The 19,803-nt window shown below is 33.5% G+C and overlaps 2 protein-coding genes and 1 long non-coding RNA gene across 3 annotated transcripts; 1 reads left to right on the forward strand and 2 right to left on the reverse strand.

The window, feature by feature from the left end:
• Nucleotides 1-2,290: 2,290 nt before the first annotated feature.
• On the reverse strand, nucleotides 2,291-8,000 carry LOC112029404 (triacylglycerol lipase OBL1). Its single transcript, XM_024062084.2, has 5 exons — nucleotides 7,526-8,000; nucleotides 6,944-7,137; nucleotides 6,787-6,820; nucleotides 2,767-3,383; nucleotides 2,291-2,679 (listed from the first exon to the last, which is right to left on the reverse strand). Exons 1-5 carry the CDS (start codon nucleotides 7,827-7,829, stop codon nucleotides 2,416-2,418), a joined length of 1,413 nt encoding a protein of 470 aa, XP_023917852.2. The 5' UTR covers nucleotides 7,830-8,000; the 3' UTR covers nucleotides 2,291-2,415.
• LOC112029431 (uncharacterized) lies at nucleotides 7,844-9,419 on the forward strand. Its single transcript, XM_065778134.1, has 2 exons — nucleotides 7,844-7,942; nucleotides 9,015-9,419. The coding sequence occupies exons 1-2, from the start codon at nucleotides 7,844-7,846 to the stop codon at nucleotides 9,417-9,419; spliced, it is 504 nt and encodes a 167-aa protein (XP_065634206.1).
• A 6,871-nt stretch (nucleotides 9,420-16,290) lies between these two features.
• On the reverse strand, nucleotides 16,291-17,473 carry LOC136069506 (uncharacterized). Its single transcript, XR_010630713.1, has 2 exons — nucleotides 17,259-17,473; nucleotides 16,291-17,123 (listed from the first exon to the last, which is right to left on the reverse strand). It is a non-coding gene; the product is annotated as an uncharacterized LOC136069506 (long non-coding RNA).
• Between the last annotated feature and the right edge of the window lie 2,330 nt (nucleotides 17,474-19,803).

Below are 19,803 nucleotides of genomic sequence, written 5' to 3' on the forward strand. Positions count from 1 at the left end.
ATAGGAGATTTAGTAATGTAGCTATTATGAATTTGGAAAATATAGTTGTTGAGGCTTGGGAGTTGGGAATGAATAAAAATTGATTAAAAAAATAAGATAGAAAAAACAATATTTAAATGAGATAGAAAAATGATAGAAAGTATATTGGAAACTGGAAAGTGTATTTAAAAAATAAATAAGTAAAAGGTAGGAGTAATTGCTCACCCACAAATAGTACAAAAATTTAGAGAGACATCAATGTCTTAAATGGGAAAACTACATTAAATTTTAGCAAAGAAACTCAATATTTATATTTGTAATTCTGTGTACAACAATTCTTAACTTAAAAAAAAGAAGAAGATAAGGTACGATACATAAGCTTATGGTAAGAGACAAGGTAAGAGACATATGCTTATGGCTTTAAGTATTCCTAACTTTTGAAAAATGTAAGGTGAGAGACATATGCTTATGGCTTTAAGTAATTAATTAAACAATTAGTCTCCTGCAATGGTCCAATGGTTTAAAGAAGAAGAATTAGTTTTTCGGGATTGCTAAATTCACAATTAAGAAATAAGAAGTCTCTATGGAAAAAGTTCCGCATCTCAGATTGTGCCAGCTTGATCATGAATTTCTCTCTCTAATGGTTTATGGCATCCTTGTCAAACATGCATTATGTGTTCATGTTCTGAAAAAGGAAGGCATAAGCATTTGGTACTATGGCCCTTAATTACTTGACATATATTTAAGATGAAGCTATAAAAGAAGAGATCATCATCTATGGACAAGATTATGAACAAGCTTAGCTCGGCTCAGATGAGAGCTCAAGAAATGAGGAGCTCAATGCTGGCCAATCAGGCCCATCAAGTTACCGGGGCTTCCCATAAGGCGCTATCATTCAGCAGAACCCGTCAGATGGGCTCTTTGAGTGGTTGTTTCACCTGCCATGCTTTCTAATGCCTCATTGAGTGACATGCACTCGATCCCATAATAGCAGGTAGCTTCTTTTTGTAAAATACTCTCTGTTTCAGCATTTGATCTGTTTAAATATTTCCCATTTACATGCATGTCCTTTCCACTGGAGTCTATTCCAGTGAATACTTTTCAGACATATCTACAATACTAATTGATGGTGCTGAAAGTTATAAAGCTAATTAAATTTTCTTCATGTCTATTTTCCAAAAGGAGCAAAAATATTATTTAAGCATCATGAAATGTGTTGGGGAGACAAAACACAGCGGACACTCTAATTGAGTAGTTAACATAATATATAGGGATTAACTCCAAAGCTTGACCCTATAAGCCTAAGCCCAACTATGTTAAATCAACTACTCAATATTACGGTTATTATTTGACGTGGGACTTCGTTCACACGTTTCTACTCAAACAAATGTTCCTTGTGTCGCATCTTCTTAGAATGATCATGCAGAAATTAAAAACTCAAGACTGCTATTATATGTTGCACTATTCATATGGTGCTAATACTGTTTCTTTTCATTGTCCTACGCTCCCATGCTTTGTTTTTATTCTGGCTAGGTTACAGTAGAATGGAAAATGGAGTGCAAGAACATGAATGAATGGTGTACAGCAGAGGGAATTTTTTTTTTTTTGACACTAATTAGGTGTCGATGCAGTTTTTGTGGCCGGTGGTCTGAAGCACTGATTCTCCTATCAAGGTTCCCAATAGGATGTGAGACCCCAGTAATTAAACGCAATCTTGGGGATTCAATGGTTAATAATGCATGCATGTATGTAAATCAATCTTAGATTTTTCTTTTTCTTTTTTGGGAATGTCTTTTTCACCATGACATTTTGTCGTACACGTGGAGATACCACTCATCTAATTAAGCTCTAGTTTTTATCAAAAACTTGGAAATGACTAGGTTATGTGCACTCTCTGCATTATTATGATTGATTTGTTAAATTTTGAAATTCTTCCAATTGGTAATATTGTGGGCAATATAACATGTAGTGTACTTTGTTATCATTTTGTCTTCTATCTAAGATGCAGTAGTTTGGTTTCGGACATGATGTGCTATTTTAATATAGGAATCACTTGTTTTTGAAGTATTAGCATGCCATTAGAGAAATGAGACATATGACTTTCCTGAAATTAATGTGGCATCTAAAAATTGATATGAAGAAGCTGCTTTAATTTTGAATTGTCTGGTATTACTTTGATGAAGAGATACCGTATTCTTTCTAAACTTAGATGAAGTGAAATAGAATGTTGTTATCCTTACCGGTTATAAGATTACAAGTGTTTTTGTTGGAACTGGGAACAAAATTCTCAAAACTTAAATTCACACCAAAGTACCAAACAATATATTTCAGTAGTTTTACTGAAATTTATTTCACTACTCAATTCTTTGAATCTCTATTCTCTTGACAGTCTAGAGGAAATGTTAATCTATGGTTTTGGTTATGTATTTGTGTAGGTCAGATAACCTTAGAATCTTGTAGGCCTAGAGGTAAAGATCCCAATCGGGTAACATTAACATAATCTGGAGGCAAATGTTCTGCTAATCCTGGAAATACCAATCCAAAAATCCTCATAATTTTCATTAACCAACTTTCTTTGTACTCTTGACCCCTTGTATATGGGATAATGAAACTCCGGATCAGCTCCCAAACTGCATTCATGAATTTGAAAATGGCCCATGTCGCTGAGAAGTAGTTCTTATTTGGCTCGTCCTTCAGAATCTGCACTCCAACAAGATGCATAGTTTAACTTCATTGAACCAAATCTAAAAATATACATGCTTAAAAAGAGAGAGAGAGAGGACTGACCTTTCCTTTATAGAAGCTATTGTAGTAGAGGCAAGGTCCAAAGTGAGTAAAAAAGTCATTATCATCATCATCATAAGGGACCCTAGGCACTATGTCATTGCAGTAAACAAACCTCAAATACCTCACATCATATTGCTTCAACTTGTTCTCCATATAACCCCCCAACTGATAGTCTCCAACCCTTGGTTGCCCAAATGTGTATACTCCCTCCAACTTATGCATCAGCCATTCCTCTTCATGTTTTGCTAGCACAGTTAGAAACAAAATTGCCAATGCCCCACCCAAACTGTGTCCTGTTAATATAAATTTTGCATTCTCATTTTTTTGCAGTAACTCTCTCAACCTCTGTCTGATTTCATAATAAGCATATTTCTTTTGGTTAATTCCTTGTTCTATTTCTTTAGGCCATCCTTTGTTCTTTTGAAGACCAAGAGCTTTCATAAAGCCACTATGAGTCTTACCCACCCCTTTAAATTCATACCAAGAGAGATCCACATCTGTTCTCCATGCTTCAGGGTCGAATGGCTCGGTGCCCCTAAATGCAACCACGATTAGGTTAGGGTCAACCCTTGTATCTAGGAACATAATGGCTTGAGTTGCAGCGTCCTCCAAGTAATCTGCCAAACATTGGATTAGAACATTTTTGATTTCTAGTTGGCCAAAATAAGAAAAAGGTAAACTACTAAATTGCTAGCAATGAACATAATAATCTTTCACAAAACTTGGAAATAAAATTGTCACATAAGTAAAAATTGAGACTCAATTTCAAATTTGAGTCTTACAGTTAGCATGGGGGACAATACAAAGTTTTGCTATTTTCATAACTATTTTGACCACATCCAAATCCTAATACTAATATAAGGACTAAATTAAAAGACCCTCCTAAATAAATTTATCTTAAAGAGTCTATCATCGTATCAAATGATTGCACTGCAACTATGTGCGTTAACCCATGAACTATGTGCAAGTAAAATGTACACTTTTTAAGAAGAGATTTAGCCAATCTGAGGAATTTATATTTGAGCAATGAAGATGAAAATATGTAACATCTATATCCCACATGATTGTTTAGTTAGAGACAAATGGCATTATGTTGTTTAGTTAAATCAATGCCCAAACGTGGGTAACCTTTTGATTTTTCAAATCTTATGATTTTAAGAAAGTATTGGCCTAACAATAAACAACAAATAATTATAAATTACCAATTTTGAAATTAAAATATAAAAATAAATAAATAAACAAAAGAATATTGAAGTGCATCAAGTTTTGAGTAGACTATAAAAAAAAAAAAAAAAATTAACTGGTGTAGCCCATTTTGGTCCATGGCCCGATTCACTAACTAATAATGTGGGCCTTTTGCCCCTACTCCTCAGAGTTGGTATTAAACAGATGACATGGGCCGATGGATAACAAATTATCCAAGCCCAAATGATTTTGTGACAAAACAAAGAGCAAAAGAGCTGAGGTTAGAAACCTAGAAGGCCATCACTGTCACATTGATGCTCATGAAATATTGCACATGTGAGTTCGGCACAATCATGGGAACCACGGCAAAGATTGGTGCAAGAAAATGTCTCATTTTATGCCCTAAAGCCTAGGAATATGCATATGTGGTAGATAGAATTTTTTAAAACATTAACTTTTGTTTAAGGAAAATAGGCTATATTAAACTCCATTACTTTAAAAAAAAAAAAAAAAAAAAACCAACTACATAATAACTCATTAAAAGTAATGCTATGAACACAAAAATTTTATAATAATTTTGTAACTAAAGAAAAAAAAAAAAAAAAAAAAAAAAAAAACCAACTACATAATAACTCATTAAAAGTAATGCTATGAACACAAAAATTTTATAATAATTTTGTAACTAAAGTCCCCCATTTAGCACAGACCAAGAATAGTGCATGGACCAAAAACCTATAAAGATTAAAGCCCCATTATCCTATGCTAAAAAGCACAATAAACCCACTAATACAAGCAAGCTCCATCTTCTCTTTTTGAAAAAGAAAAGATTCCTCAACACATATAAGAGGGAGGCACAACTATTGCTTCTATAAAAAAAAAAGAAATGAAAAACAATTAAAGATTTAAAAATGAAAGAAAAGCATGCCATTAGGTTGAAGACCAAATTTTGATATGTCTAGTGTCAAGAATTGGTAGGAGGGTCAAACTCGCCAATTAAACCTAAATTTCTCGACACATAAGAACAAAATGGTGGGACTACTGGTGATAATGACAACTTGCCTTATGCTCACATTACATGCACAATATGTGTGTTTAAAGATTTTTTAAAAATTTCAATAGGTCAATTCACTTTGCCATGAATTAAGTTGTAATAAATACTAATTTGTATAAACTCATGTCATGTCCATATTATGTTTACAGATATTATCAAAGATTGTCATCTTTAAGTCGAAGACTCTATCTATTAAACTAGCTAAGAGACCTTTGTTCAACTAGTTGAGTGGTTAATCAGATTGGGTTTTGAGTTTTTTTTCCCGCTATTATTTGTTTCATGCTTTTACAGCCAAAGGAGACCTTCGTTAATTCTTAGTAATTATCCTCTCAAAAAAATAAAAAGGTAATTCTTAGTAATTAAATGCTTTTATACCATATTTTCATAATAAAAAACAAGCCAGTTTAATCTTTTGACAAATATATTTTTTCATAGAAAGTTTTGACAAATAATTAAGTACATTGTTTATCTAAGCGGAATATTAATAATTTAATATGGTACTACCATATGCATTCATATCAATAAATTAATACTTCATATTTTAACTCCAATAGTTTCTCAGCCAAAAAAAAAAAAAAAAAATCCCAATAACTAACATAGTTTCGCAAAATATTGCCAACGTTTTGGCCGTACGCAATGACGGAAAGTTTAGTTATAGATATTTGTAAAATAGTTTCTATCATCTCCTCAAAAAAAAGGGAAAAAAAAAAAGTTTCTGTCAAATCGGGGTTAGGTAAGAATTATAATATAGTATAATACTCCATATACATCAATTCAAACACATCAATTCAAACACATAAATTAATTACAAATTGACATTATTTAATCACGACCACCAGTTATTGCTAGGTAATAATAATATGTTTTGACTTTTGACTCTTTCCAATCAATATTGGACATCTTCCAATTAATGCTAATGACATTGACAACCGTATATTTTATTGTGGGATTCGAATTTAAGGTGCGTCTTAGGAAAGTACATTCGAACTTTCCCGGCGAGAAGCCAATGCTGATAAGAATACAGTGTGTATTTTTTTATGGAAAGAAAATAGTCTGTAATTTGGTACTCCTATTATATAAAATTGACATACATATTACATGATATTGAAATAACACAATCATAACAGGGTATACCCTAGCCCATTTTTCAACTTCCATGTGGATTCACTTGGGGCAGATAAAAGCAAATGTAGAATCTATAATCCATATGATTTTGTATTAAACACATTCTCTTATTAGTAATTGGATTCATACTTTTCATATATGGGATCTTTGATTTAAAGTTATTGAAGGAAAGTGCCCTTTTTAACTAATTATAATCACAGTCCATTATTGACCGACAAATTATTTCAATTAGTTTTTTTTTTCTTTTTTTGAGAAACTATTATCTCAATTAGTTAGGAGTAGTGTGCACATTTAGATAATTTATCTTTCTTATTAGTTTATGTGTTTTACTAATGTATGTCCTAATATCAACAAATCATTTTTAAAAATTTTTTATGAAAAATTGAAAAAATAACTAACTTTTTTATAGTTTTTTTTTTTTCAAATTTTCATTAAAAAAATTCCCTAAGATTGATTATTAATATGGCTCTTAGAGCAAACATTAACTAGACTCTTAGTTTATTAGCTTATTTGTTTATGAGTTATGTTAGCTTTTTAATACTTTTTATTTTACGGATAAAATTGTGAGACAGAAGATTTCCATTCCTATTCTTCTATAACCTAGGTCATAACTACATAATTTTTTATTTATTTAAAATATCATATAGGTTGTTGCTTACCGTTCCAAAAGTTGTTGAAGCCCAAGAATTCCATCTGTGCAAAAATGAAAAAAAAAAAAAAAATGAAACGTTAATCATCATCTTCATAGCCATCCCATTATATATAACAAGGGTAGAATCAAGCAAAAATTTGTTTTGCCATGTTAGTGATACTTACATTCCAATGATCCTTGATTATGGTTTTAACGAATGCTTCATTTTCGTATGACAATTTGGAGGCCATAATTGAGAGTGACGCGTTGTATTTTCTGTTACTGTAACTAATCTTTTTGTCTAATTCCACTCTTTGATCAAGATTTGCCACCACGGATGTAAACTTTGCGGATGACCTATTTGGCCTTACCATTTTTCCTACAAAACCCGCCTACTCATTCAATTTTTGGAAGATGTGAATTAACATATCTTGGTTTAAATAATAAATTAGAGGGTAATAGATTCTCCAACTAAATTTCAAGACATGACTGCATTAAATTAAATTAATTTTTAGAAATATAACACTGCATTACAGTCATGGTTTTCGATTTACTTAGGAAATCTAAGATATTAGTATTTATTATTACCTAATAAATTAGATATTAGTAACATTTAGAAGTTAGAACACATACATAATAGCATAATTACTGCATCGCAATTTTGCCCATATATACTGCCATACATGCATGCGGATTATATATATGGAACTTTATAAATATCATGCTACATATGAAACAAAACATAGACACAATCACACAAACCAAACCTGTAAAGAAATTGGTGATGAGCCTGAGTAATCCACCGTTGCTTGAAAGAAGATTCAGCCATAGCTCTAACACATTCCCTATTAGGACCATAGGTTTTCCCACCTTTAGGAGGAGTTTCTGCACAAAAAGGGAGTTGAAGATGTACCATCTTATCCAAAAATCTCCCTTAAGTTCTTCTGAGCTCTCGATGAATTTACTAGTTTCTGATTTAGAGGAAAAGAGAAAGCTAGCGAGATCATAGAAACTAGCGTTATCTGGCTTCAGCACAAAATAATTTTCACAGAATTGTTTCTCAGAAGACATGGCTTAAAAGCAGTATGAAGAAGGTGAAGGGATGGGTTTCTATGTCAATGTCTAAATTGGGAATACTATGTAAATTTAGCAAACAGAGACTCAGTATTTATATCTGTAATTCTGTATACAACAATTCCTAACTTTTGAAAAAAGATAAGGTAAGAGACATATGCTTATGACTTTGTAATTTACTAAACAATTAGTCTATCGTGTCGTTGTTTTATAATGGCTAATTACTAATTCAATTGGAGGGCGGCGTGTACAACCAATGACTAATTGTTGTCCTCATGGCCCAGCTAATCACTTTATTGTCGTATACTTCAATTCGGATATTGAAAATTTGACTCAAGCTAGTTCTTGATACTATAAACCTATAATGGATTCATAGGAAGGTCTCCTCGACATTTATTTTAACAAAAAAAATTACCATGGACTCTAATTTAACAAAAATTATGTTAGGAGGATAATTCATGAATTCACTCTCTCATACCACTCCATACATTTATGGCCCTTTGACACCGGAGTAAAGTGGCAGCTACAAACATTGGGCATGAGGAGTATCCAAATAAGCCTACAACTCAATCCAAACAATTTCTTTAGCCTAACCAAGTTGATTTTCAAGCTCAGGAAATAAAGCCATTATTTTCACAACAATTCAAAAGATATTTAACATTGGAGTGTTCTAAGATCCAGCAAACTTAATCTAATGTTAGTAAGGCCCAAAAGCTTTCCTTGAAGACATTATTTTGAACTTTTTTTTTTATATTATTATTAATAAAGTCAAATAGTCTTTAGGGATAATTACACATTACTGACCTGTGGTTTGACCCGAATTCTATGTGCCTACCCGTGGTTTTAATTTTGACACTTTACCCACCTGTAATTCCCTCCGTTACTCCTCCGTAACCCACCTCTAGTGCAGACGTTACTCTAACACAAAACTCATAAAAAACAGAACCTAAAACAGATCAAACACTCCTCATGGACTGAGAACCTCCTGGGTTTTGATCGTGCAAGCAAATTGAAGAAGAAGGAGACACAATGTTCATCTGGCATTTGACACTGACCAAACTAATTTATTTTTAGACTTATAAACAAATGGACTAAAAAGTTTTGGTGAGACAAATTTACCCTCAAAGGCTCACACCCACTGACCCACATAACCCAGTCTGAAAAATCCCCAAATCTGAAAAGCTTGAAACCCCAACGCCACTCCCACCAGACCAGCAGAGGCTGATCTTCGCTGGGAAGCAACTCGAAGACGGGCGCACCCTTGCTGACTATAACATCCAGAAGGAATCGACCCTTCACCTCGTCCTCCGTCTCCGTGGTGGTATGCAGATCTTCGTCAAGACCCTCACCGGAAAGACCATTACTTTGAAGGTGGAGAGTTCGGATACCATCGACAAGGTGAAGGCGAAGATCCAAGACAAGGAGGGGATCCCACCAGACCAGCAGAGGTTGATCTTGGCCGGAAAGCAGCTCGAGGACGGTCGCACCCTTGCTGACTACAACATCCAGAAGGAGTCCACCCTACCTTGTCCTCCGCCTCCGTGGTGGTGCTTTCTGAGGAGTGAAAAAGCCCTGCTTTATGATTGAAAATTATGGTTTTATGATTTATGGTTCTGTTTAATTGTTTCTGCTTTAATGGTGGAAACATCAAAAACTCATTTATATTTATATTATTATGTCTATGGCCCTAATGTGGCCTTTAAATAAATTTGATGATGTTGCTATGTTTGTAAGTATATTTGTGCTATGAATTGTGTGCTTGATGATACCTCCATGTTTAGGTGCTTTGGTTTTCAAACCCAGGCATAATTGGTAAAGAAGAAAATTGATTTTTCTTAGAACTCCTAGAACAATAGTTGAGACTAGTAGGAGCGTTCAACGGAAGCCTTCTTCCGTCGTTGAAGCTAACTGTTACTGAAGCAATAGAAAGACTTTGAACCTTCTTGTTATACGCAAACAAAATACAATTTTTTTGATTAATTGAAAGTTTCTGAAGAAGAAACCTCTCCTGCGTTGTTGAAAGTTCACTAGTGATTTTAAATATTGACTTGCTTGGTTTGGTGTGGAGTAAAAGAGAAATCTTTGAGGGATTCTTGGCTTCTTTGAGTTGGCAGAAAGTTGCTCTTGGAGGTTTGTTAGAAAATTTTGTTTTGCCAGTCTTTTGTTTTTGTTCATTTGATTTTTTTATTTTTTTTTACCTTGAAATTTACTCTGATTGTTGTTTTGTTTTGAAGATGAACCCATGATATGCCAAAATTTTGATATGGGTGCATGGGTTTATTATTTTTCTTTTTTCAAGTTTAGTGAAGTTCATAGTTCATACTGAATCAGTATTTGATTCAGAAAAAAAAAAAAAAAACACACACACACACACACACACACACAAACACTAACACAAACAAACAAATGGGTGCTCTTATGAGCTAACCCAACAACAAAAAGGATATAGTCTCTGTGGTGTCCATCCAGGGCTCTTGCCTCAAACTTCTCTGGGTAACTTGTTCCTCCTGTCTTCTTCACTTCTTTCTCTACCTTTTCTGGTGAGGCTCTTGTCTTAGGTTGGCCTTAGCCTCTTTCTATATCACTATCTCTACCTTTTTCTACCGTGTTGATGCGACTTAAATAATGCTTCCAAGTACAGGATTGTCGTGAATTAATAACTCGGTAAGTCCGAGGTAGAATTCATAGGGAAAAGGGAATTGATTATCAAACCACAAGAGAATAAAACTAAAATAATAAAGTTTAATTGAAGAGATTTTTTATGGTTTAGTAAAGGTAATTTAAATTGAGAGAAAATAACAGTATATTAAGGCGCTAAGGTTTAGGGATCCACACACAACACATCTATTGGTAGTCTTAACAATATTTATTTTATAACTCAACTAAAATTCATACAAAGGATGATCTTAGTCGGATGATTTAACAATTAAAACTTAATGATTAATTTTCTAAGGTAGTTTTATGAAATTGATTGATTTTAGGCAAAATAAAACTAATGAATTAGTTCGCAAGGAATACAAAGCATTTAACGTGCCTGAAGTCTACGATAAATTAAAGGATTATAAAGAACTAAACACTTTTCTAGATGAGTAAAACAATAACAAACATAAATATATAAGCATTAAAACCAATAACTAATTGTGAAGAGCATACCAATAAATGGTTGGGTTTCACCCCTTACCTTAGTAAGGCTTCTAGCAAGCCATAATACAAATAAAACTCTAAAAACTGTAAATAATCTTTAAGAAAACCTAAATTATGTTCTACGAAAGCTCTCCCCTCTGAATTTTTCCCTAAAAAGCCTTCAAATAGGTCAAGGAATCCTATTACAAGTTGAATTCCCATTTTGAAAAAATCTCAGGTTTTTAGGCTTCACTTAACCGACGTTTTCGGCCTATTTAACTTTAGAATTAGGACTATTGGTAAACTAAAATGTTGTATCCCTTTAAGTTAACTTTCCAGCCCAACTTGAATAATCTCAATTGGACATCTGAGCCGAAGGTTATGCTCTAAATACTAACTAGTACGCAGGCTAGAATCCTAATCCGTATTGGACTTGGATTTTGTGCTAATTTCCTTTGATTTCTTGCTCCAATTGGACTCGAATTTAATTGGGTTGGCCTTCTTTGACTTCATCATGGCCCTTGTAAAAGTAATGTTCATTAGATTTCTTTTTTGCACAAATCCACTTATTTAATTTCATTATCTTACAAAAGACAAATTCACATATTAAAATTCAATTAAGCACAAAATTGATTATTCAACATTATTCCAAAACCAACTAAAAAATGTATGAATTAACTCAAAATAAGTATGATAATGCTTTCTGATAATGATATAAATATGCAAAATTAAGCTATTATCACATGCCTGCATGTTCAATTCCCAGAGGATATACTCACGAGTAGGATCCACTAAGGATGGTGAAAAACTCACCAAGGAGTGGATGTGCATGAGGAGGAATCTTTTGCCTCTCATGATTCACTTGGAGATGAGAAACTTGCTGAGGAGTGGTGTAGATATGTGATCCACTAGGGAAGAATCTTCTGCTTCCTTCATGGTTCATGGAAGACTTTAAGGAAGAATCTTCTGCTTCCTCGCTGGGGATTTTTGTATGGGACTCATTGAGAAAGAATCTTTTGCTTCCTTATTGGGGATACTTAGGGGAAGAATCTTCTACTTCCTCATTGGGGATTTGCTTTGGTGTACTTGGGTCCATCGGGGAAGAATCTTTTGCCTCCTGCATAGGTATGATGCTTGATATGCTTGAATTATTGAGGAAGAGTCTTTTGCTTCCTCTATAGGGATGAAATTTGATACATTTGAGGAAGAATCTTCTATTTCCTCACTGTGTATTTTTTTTAGATGCTTGGAATATTGAGGAAGAGTCTTCTATTTCCTTATTGAGGATGGTGTTTGATAAGTTTGATCCATTTGAGGAAGAATCTTTTGCTTCTTGCATTGGGGGTATTTTACTTGAGATACTTGAAATATTGAGGAAGAATCTTCTACTTCCTTACTGAGGATGATGTTTGATATCTTGATCTACTGGGGAAGATTCTTGATGTGCTTGAAATATTGAGGAAGAGTCTTCTACTTCCTTACTAAGGATAATGTTTGGTATCTTGATCCGCTAGGAAAGGTTCTTAATGTGCTTGAACCACTAGGGAACCTTTTTGATAATTTTGTATCTAATTGTGGAAGTCTTGAGATGTTTCTATTTTTAGAAAGAGAGGAAGAATTTTACCGTTCATGACTAAACTACACGTAGTTTAGTGGTGAGGCCTAAACTACACGTAGTTTAGCCATCATGTGTTTTCCTGCCTTTTCAGTTTCTCCAACAGTTACCAACATTTTTTCTTTTTCTTCTTCTTCATTCTCTTCATCTCCCTCACCTCTTCATATTCTTTATAACTCCTTTCTCTTGTCTCTCTACAAAACCCTCCCTCACCTCTTTCTTTTCCTCACTTCCTGACTCTCTCATCCTCTCAAACCCTCTTATTTTCTCATTTTCTCTCTTTCTCTAGTTTGTTTGTTTTTCTTATAAACCGGCACAATTTTAAAGCAAAAGTTTCAATTGCCTAAAAATATTAACAAAAAATTTAAAAGTATTAATTTTTTAAAACACCAAGAATACCGTTTGAGAAGACCACCTATTCTCAAAATTTAATATCAAGCCACATAAATTTTTTTTTTTTGGGTGCATCTATTATTTTTGGAACCCAAGCCCAAAAGTAATTTATTTTTTTAAATTGGCACAATTCTAGTACAAAATTTCAAATGCCTAAAAAGAAAAAAAAAATTAAGGGATAATTACACATTACCGACCTGTGGTTTGACCCGAATTCTATGTGCCTACCCGTGGTTTCAATTTTGACACTTTACCCACCTGTGATTCCCTCCGTTATTCCTCCGTAACCCACATCTAGTGCAGACGTTACTCTAACACAAAACTCATAAAAAACAGAACCTAAAACAGATCAAACACTCCTCATGGACTGAGAACCTCCTGGGTTTTGATCGTGCAAGCAAACTGAAGAAGAAGGAGACACAATGTTCATCTGGCATTTGACACTGACCAACCTAATTTATTTTTAGACTTATAAACAAATGGACTAAAAAGTTTTGGTGAGACAAATTTACCCTCAAAGGCTCACACCCACTGACCCACATAACCCAGTCTGAAAAATCTCCAAATCTTAAAAGCTTGAAACCCCAACGCCACTCCCACCAGACCAGCAGAGGCTAATCTTCGCCGGGAAGCAGCTCGAAGACGGGCGCACCCTTGCCGACTATAACATCCAGAAGGAATCGACCCTTCACCTCGTCCTCCGTCTCCGTGGTGGTATGCAGATCTTCGTCAAGACCCTCACCGGAAATACCATTACTTTGAAGGTGGAGAGTTCGGATACCATCGACAAGGTGAAGGCGAAGATCCAAGACAAGGAGGGGATCCCACCAGACCAGCAGAGGTTGATCTTTGCCGGAAAGCAGCTCGAGGACGGTCGCACCCTTGCTGACTACAACATCCAGAAGGAGTCCACCCTACCTTGTCCTCCGCCTTCATGGTGGTGCTTTCTGAGGAGTGAAAAAGCCCTGCTTTATGATTGAAAATTATGGTTTTATGATTTATGGTTCTGTTTAATTGTTTCTGCTTTAATGGTGGAAACATCAAAAACTCATTTATATTTATATTATTATGTCTATAGCCCTAATGTGGCCTTTAAATAAATTTGATGATGTTGCTATGTTTGTAAGTATATTTGTGCTATGAATTGTGTGCTTGATGATACCTCCATGTTTAGGTGCTTTGGTTTTCAAACCCAGGCATAATTGGTAAAGAAGAAAATTGATTTTTCTTAGAACTCCTAGAACAATAGTTGAGACTAGTAGGAGCGTTCAACGGAAGCCTTCTTCCGTCGTTGAAGCTAACTGTTACTGAAGCAATAGAAAGACTTTGAACCTTCTTGTTATACGCAAACAAAATACAATTTTTTTGATTAATTGAAAGTTTCTGAAGAAGAAACCTCTCCTGCGTTGTTGAAAGTTCACTAGTGATTTTAAATATTGACTTGCTTGGTTTGGTGTGGAGTAAAAGAGAAATCTTTGAGGGATTCTTGGCTTCTTTGAGTTGGCAGAAAGTTGCTCTTGGAGGTTTGTTAGAAAATTTTGTTTTGCCAGTCTTTTGTTTTTGTTCATTTGATTTTTTTTATTTTTTTTTACCTTGAAATTTACTCTGATTGTTGTTTTGTTTTGAAGATGAACCCATGATATGCCAAAATTTTGATATGGGTGCATGGGTTTATTATTTTTCTTTTTTCAAGTTTAGTGAAGTTCATAGTTCATACTGAATCAGTATTTGATTCAGCTGAACAGATGAACACTGTGTCTCCTTCTTCCTCAGTTTGCTTCCACAATCAAAACCCAGGAGGTTCTCAGTCCATTATTTCAAGCACATTGCATTGTGATCTTCGTTTGGTGAGAACGTTGGATGAGAGTGTGTTTTGGGAGTGAGGAGTGTTTGATCTGTTTTAGGTTCTATTTTTGATGAGTTTATGTGTTAGAGTAACGTCTGCACTGGAGATGGGTAACAGAGGAGTAACGGAGGAAATCACAGGTAGGTAAAGTGTCAAAATTGAAACCACGGGTAGGCACATAGAATTCGGGTCAAACCACAGGTTGGTAATGTGTAATTATCCCTAGTCTTTATTTAGTTTCTCTTAGGATGAATCAGACTTTATATTTTATTTTTCCTAGGCAGATAAGTATTTTATTATGTTTCTAGTTCCTTAGAGTCATATTTGACCTTGGTCAGGTTAAGTGAATTTTTTAATTAGTATTTTTGTTTTCCTATGCTTGTGGTGCTATTTCAAGCTCTATTTAAGTCTTTTAGATGAATCAAATAAAATTTAGAGTGTATTTTCAGAATTAAAAACCATGTGATTTTCAGAAGATGGATTTCTTCTGAAGCAACTCTTATCTCTTGGGTGGATTCCTTTGGGTGGCGAGTCTCGATTTTTGTATCTCTTGGGTGGTGTAAATCTGTATCCTTAACTAAATTCCTTTAGGTGGTATTATCTGTATTCTTTTGAGTTTACTTTAGTGGTTAGCTTATCTATCATTCAAATTATTAAGTATTTTTATTATCCTATAAACTAGAAAATATAAAATATATTTATCCAGCCTACCATCGTTTATCATATCGGTTAAGTTTGGGTTCCTATACGTTACATGCTGTTAGATTTAGAAAATAAATTTGGAATATGAAATGTGTTAAGACCACTATGTTAGATACTTAGATTAATATCAATTTCATGAATTTGCATCATCTCATATTTCATTTTTGTTTTTTTTTTTTTTTTGTTTTTACTTTATAAATACAATAAAATTTAAAACTTATTATATCTACTCCATAACTAATACTTTTTATCATCAGATTAAGAAATCAAATTAATTTTTTTTTTATATGTAAGTGAAATATCCCACAATTATTGTATTTCACTTAATCAATAGTGATAGTGACATAAAATTTACAAATTCACCTTCTCCTTCATCAAAATCAATGCTCTCACCAACTCAACTTCCATCAAATCAAATTTTTTTTTTTCCTTAGGGTTGTTAATCAAATTAATCAACTGTTAGCACAAAAATTTACACAAGTGCTCCAAATCAATATGCATCTCTCTTGGCCAGGCTAAAGGTTTTCGCCAACTCTACAAGTTCACAAGATTTAACATTTTTTTGGTTCAACTGAAGTTAGGTAGTTTTAAAGCACGAGAAACAATCATAATTTGTGAACAAGTGTAAGCTTTCCCGAAAATATGAACTACTCACCACACCACCAAAGAATGGACCATTTAATACTCTTTATTATTAGATTAAGAAAAAATTAATTTCTTTTTAGTGTAAAGCAAAACAGCCTACAATTATTATATTTTCACTTAATCAACACCGGTGATGTTGTCCTCAAAATGAAGAATGTTGACTAAAGCCTTTTCCATTTGAGTGCCAATTCTGTCCGGATGGGGCGTAGAACACCAGTTTTACGCCCATCAATCACATTACGCCAAATCAACTGATTGCAAACTAAAGAATAAAACTTATCACACATAATCTTGCCTCTAAAAATTTGTATACCAAAATTATATCTTCCTCAAAAGTCAGAACCAACCAAACCTCCAAGCCAGCTAAGACACAGCCCCTGCCGCCGGAGATGCTGCCCAAAAGCCTCTGGAGAAGTCGCTACTGACCTAAGTTTCTTTTTTCTCGATTTCTTTTTTCTTTTTCTCAATTTTCATTATCCAAGGTACAATCTTTTAAAGATATATATATCCCATCTGGGTTATGTGCAAGTTTGTGGGTTTGGCTCAAGATTTGCATATGGGATAAAGGTGTGGATTTTGGTGGGGGAAGACAAGGATTTGGTGTCTGCACTGTTTGTAGGTTATTAAATTTTGAAGCTTTTGCTTTTGCATGTGTTTTGGAACCTGGGTTCTTGGTCTATTGTGGTGGTGGGGTTTGTTTTTGCTTTTAAGGTTTGGTAAAATTAAATTTAGGAGGAGGAAGAGAGATGACCAAATCATTGACCTGGTCATGGTGCCTTTGGACATGGCAAGCCATTAACTATCTCTGGAGTTGTTCCAACCCAGCTTCTCAAATCTCCAATCCTTTTGGCTAGTGTCTTTGTTCATGGTCTCTTTTGGTGCTTGTGTCCTGCTCTTCCTCTGTTCTTTCCTCTTGCTTTGTTTTTGGCTGTAACGTTTCTTTGTGCTTCCAACGACATCACCGTTGCTAACATCAACACAAAAAAGTTTTTTTTTTTTTTTTTTAAATAAGATTTTTAATTAGGTGTTGACGTGGCGTTATATTATTGGTGGCGTAAACCCCTTGGTTTACGCCACATCCGGACAGAATTTAAACTCTTACCTGCGGCTGTATCATCATGGCTGCTGAGTTCTGAGCTGTACCTGCGGCTGCGGGTAGTGTCTTCCTCAATAAGCACGCTTTGCCTGGATACTTCACATGTTGTTGCTATATTTTATTTACTAGTTCATTGTACTAAATATACAATTAGATTCTCAACAAAAAAAAGGAAAAAAGAAAAATCCAACTCAGATTGTGTCTTCATGTAGTTTTTGTTGGTTAAATCTATTCCTTGACAGAGTCATTAGCTTGATAACCTTGACATGGTAATAATTTACCGAAAGTCATGTTGGTCTTAGCTTGTGTTTTTAGTTTTTCTCAGTCAAATCTCTTCTTTGACAACGTTATCAGTGGGCTCTAGCTTTCGTTCAATGTTGTTGTTGCGCACTGGGCACGCTATGTATGTAGAGAAAGATACATTTATCTTGTTTTTAATGTGCAAATTGCTCTATGCATTTTTCTTCAGAAAAATATGCAAATGCACTGAACAGTCTGAACACAAGTTTTAATTTGACTAGTTAGGAGCCTTATTATAAATTATAATTCAGCGATAGTATCCAGTTTTTTTTTGGTAAGAGTCTGAAATCAAATTACTATTTACTCATTTATTATAAGAAAAACAAAAGGGTTAAATGTAACTTGAAAGCTTTGACATATTTATAATTATTTAAATTAATTATATTCTTATTTTAGATAAATAAAACCTCGGAAAAGGTAAAATCTCCAACCCTTTAATATAAAAATATATGTTATGGATTCCTATTTTCTTGGAATCTCCAAGAAACATTCTAAATAAAATAAATTATTGTCTCTGTCATTGATACCTTTCCTAATGAAAATGATATGAAATAGGCAAATAGCAGCAAATGTACTTTAATTTCTACTTGTCAATGATTCGGTGGCTGTTGGTTTGATTATTAACTTTTGATGCAAAAAAATAATTCATCATCTCTTTCACTTTCACACTTGTTGAGGTAATATGTTTTATTTTTATTTTTATTTTTAATTAATATTAATAATTTCAGTTGTGAGGTCATGTGAAATGTTGAGCCACACATTCACCTCCCCGCTATTTATTAAAAAAAATTATAATTTAATATTTAACATTGTAACATTTTTTTTGTGTCTTTAAAATTAATATATATATTATTTTTCTTTTTTTGGATTTTTCATACAAACATCTTAATGGACTTGGTGAAGGCCTCATAGGATCATACTTTGAACTTATCTAAATATCGATTTAGTCAATACCCTAGTCATCAATTTCTTTGATTTTTTTTTTTTAATAAGACAATTTCTTTAAACTTTTGTATTTTGTCCTATCCAGTCCATTTGGTCCTGTCCACTTTCTTCCAATTCAGTCCACTTTGGTTCTATTCAATCCATTCGTTCCATATTGTATTTATTCCATCCAATTGGTCATATTTGGTCCATTCTGTCAACTTTGCTCTTATTCGGTCCTTTCGGTCCATTTGTTCCACATAGGTTTTATTCTGTCTTATTCGGTCCATACGGTTGTATTTGTTTCACTTTAGTCCTATTCGGTCCATTATGTCCACTTAGGTCATATTCAGTCTACTTTGGTCTATTAACTCCATTTTGGTCTACTTTGGTTCATTCGATTTATTTTTGTGCACTTAAATAGTGGGAAAAGAAAAGTTCGGGTTGAAAGCATCTATTTTAAATCCAATTTTATTTTTATTTTTTAAATATAAATCTTAAACTCGTAATATCTAAAATCTTTAGCATAACATTTCTTGTTGCTATAATCCTATTGAGTCACATTAATGTAGAATTTCGGTATACTTCAATCCAACTAAATTTAAGTAAAAGTCTTTCTAAAAATGAAGGCTAATATGCTATGAACATACAAACGTAATCTTTAAGGTAGTTACTCATTTGATTTAATGTCATTATTATGGACAACAATTGGGAGACTCTTAACAGAATAAACTAATTATTACTTATTAGTTGGGCTATTTGTTGAGTGCAGCTCATATTTTGAGATGGGCAAATTCTCTTTCTCTTTCTCTCGCTAGCTTAACCCTTGAATAATTTGATGTAATGAGTGGGAAGAATCTTAATCTCCTCCATCTCATAGTATCTTTTGCAATTTTTAAAAGGAGATGGCGATGATTCCTCCTTTAGGTTTTGTCTTAATAATATATTAATGTTCCCTCATTAATAATATAACTAGTTAGTAAACATTAAATAATAATAATAATTTTTTTTTATTTCTCAAAAAAAAAATTTTAATATTAAAGAACTCTTTGCATCTAAACTGAAGCGATTCTCCATTTACCAAACTGGCAAAAAGATATAGGATGGTCACTTGGTTGTTACTTTAAGGCAGCAACAATTTCCAAGAAGCAATCCTGAAACGTAGCCGTAATCAACTGAAGCTTAAATAAAAATTATGGATTTTACTAATGTGCGCCTTAAAGGTACACATTAGTTTCTTTTTGAAAAAAAATTTCTCGAGAATTGATTAGTAAGGATTTTAAAATGTTCAGTATATTAAATCTTAACGGTACATATTACGTTAGGG

This window comes from Quercus suber, unplaced genomic scaffold (genome assembly GCF_002906115.3).
Source record: "Quercus suber isolate HL8 unplaced genomic scaffold, Cork oak 2.0 scaffold_174, whole genome shotgun sequence".
In the NCBI taxonomy this organism is placed as follows: Eukaryota; Viridiplantae; Streptophyta; class Magnoliopsida; order Fagales; family Fagaceae; genus Quercus; species Quercus suber.

Bases quoted from the DNA above. Each gene is read 5' to 3' on its own strand.
- LOC112029431 (XM_065778134.1), top strand. From the start codon at position 7,844: ATGAAGAAGGTGAAGGGATGGGTTTCTATGTCAATGTCTAAATTGGGA. The intron at 7,943-9,014 runs GTATACAACAAT...AAATCTGAAAAG, and splicing joins GTATTTATATCTGTAATTCT to CTTGAAACCCCAACGCCACT.
- LOC112029404 (XM_024062084.2), bottom strand. From the start codon at position 7,829: ATGTCTTCTGAGAAACAATTCTGTGAAAATTATTTTGTGCTGAAGCCA. The intron at 7,138-7,525 runs GTTTGGTTTGTG...CGGGTTTTGTAG, and splicing joins CATCACCAATTTCTTTACAG to GAAAAATGGTAAGGCCAAAT. The intron at 6,821-6,943 runs GTAAGTATCACT...ATTTTTGCACAG, and splicing joins TAATCAAGGATCATTGGAAT to ATGGAATTCTTGGGCTTCAA.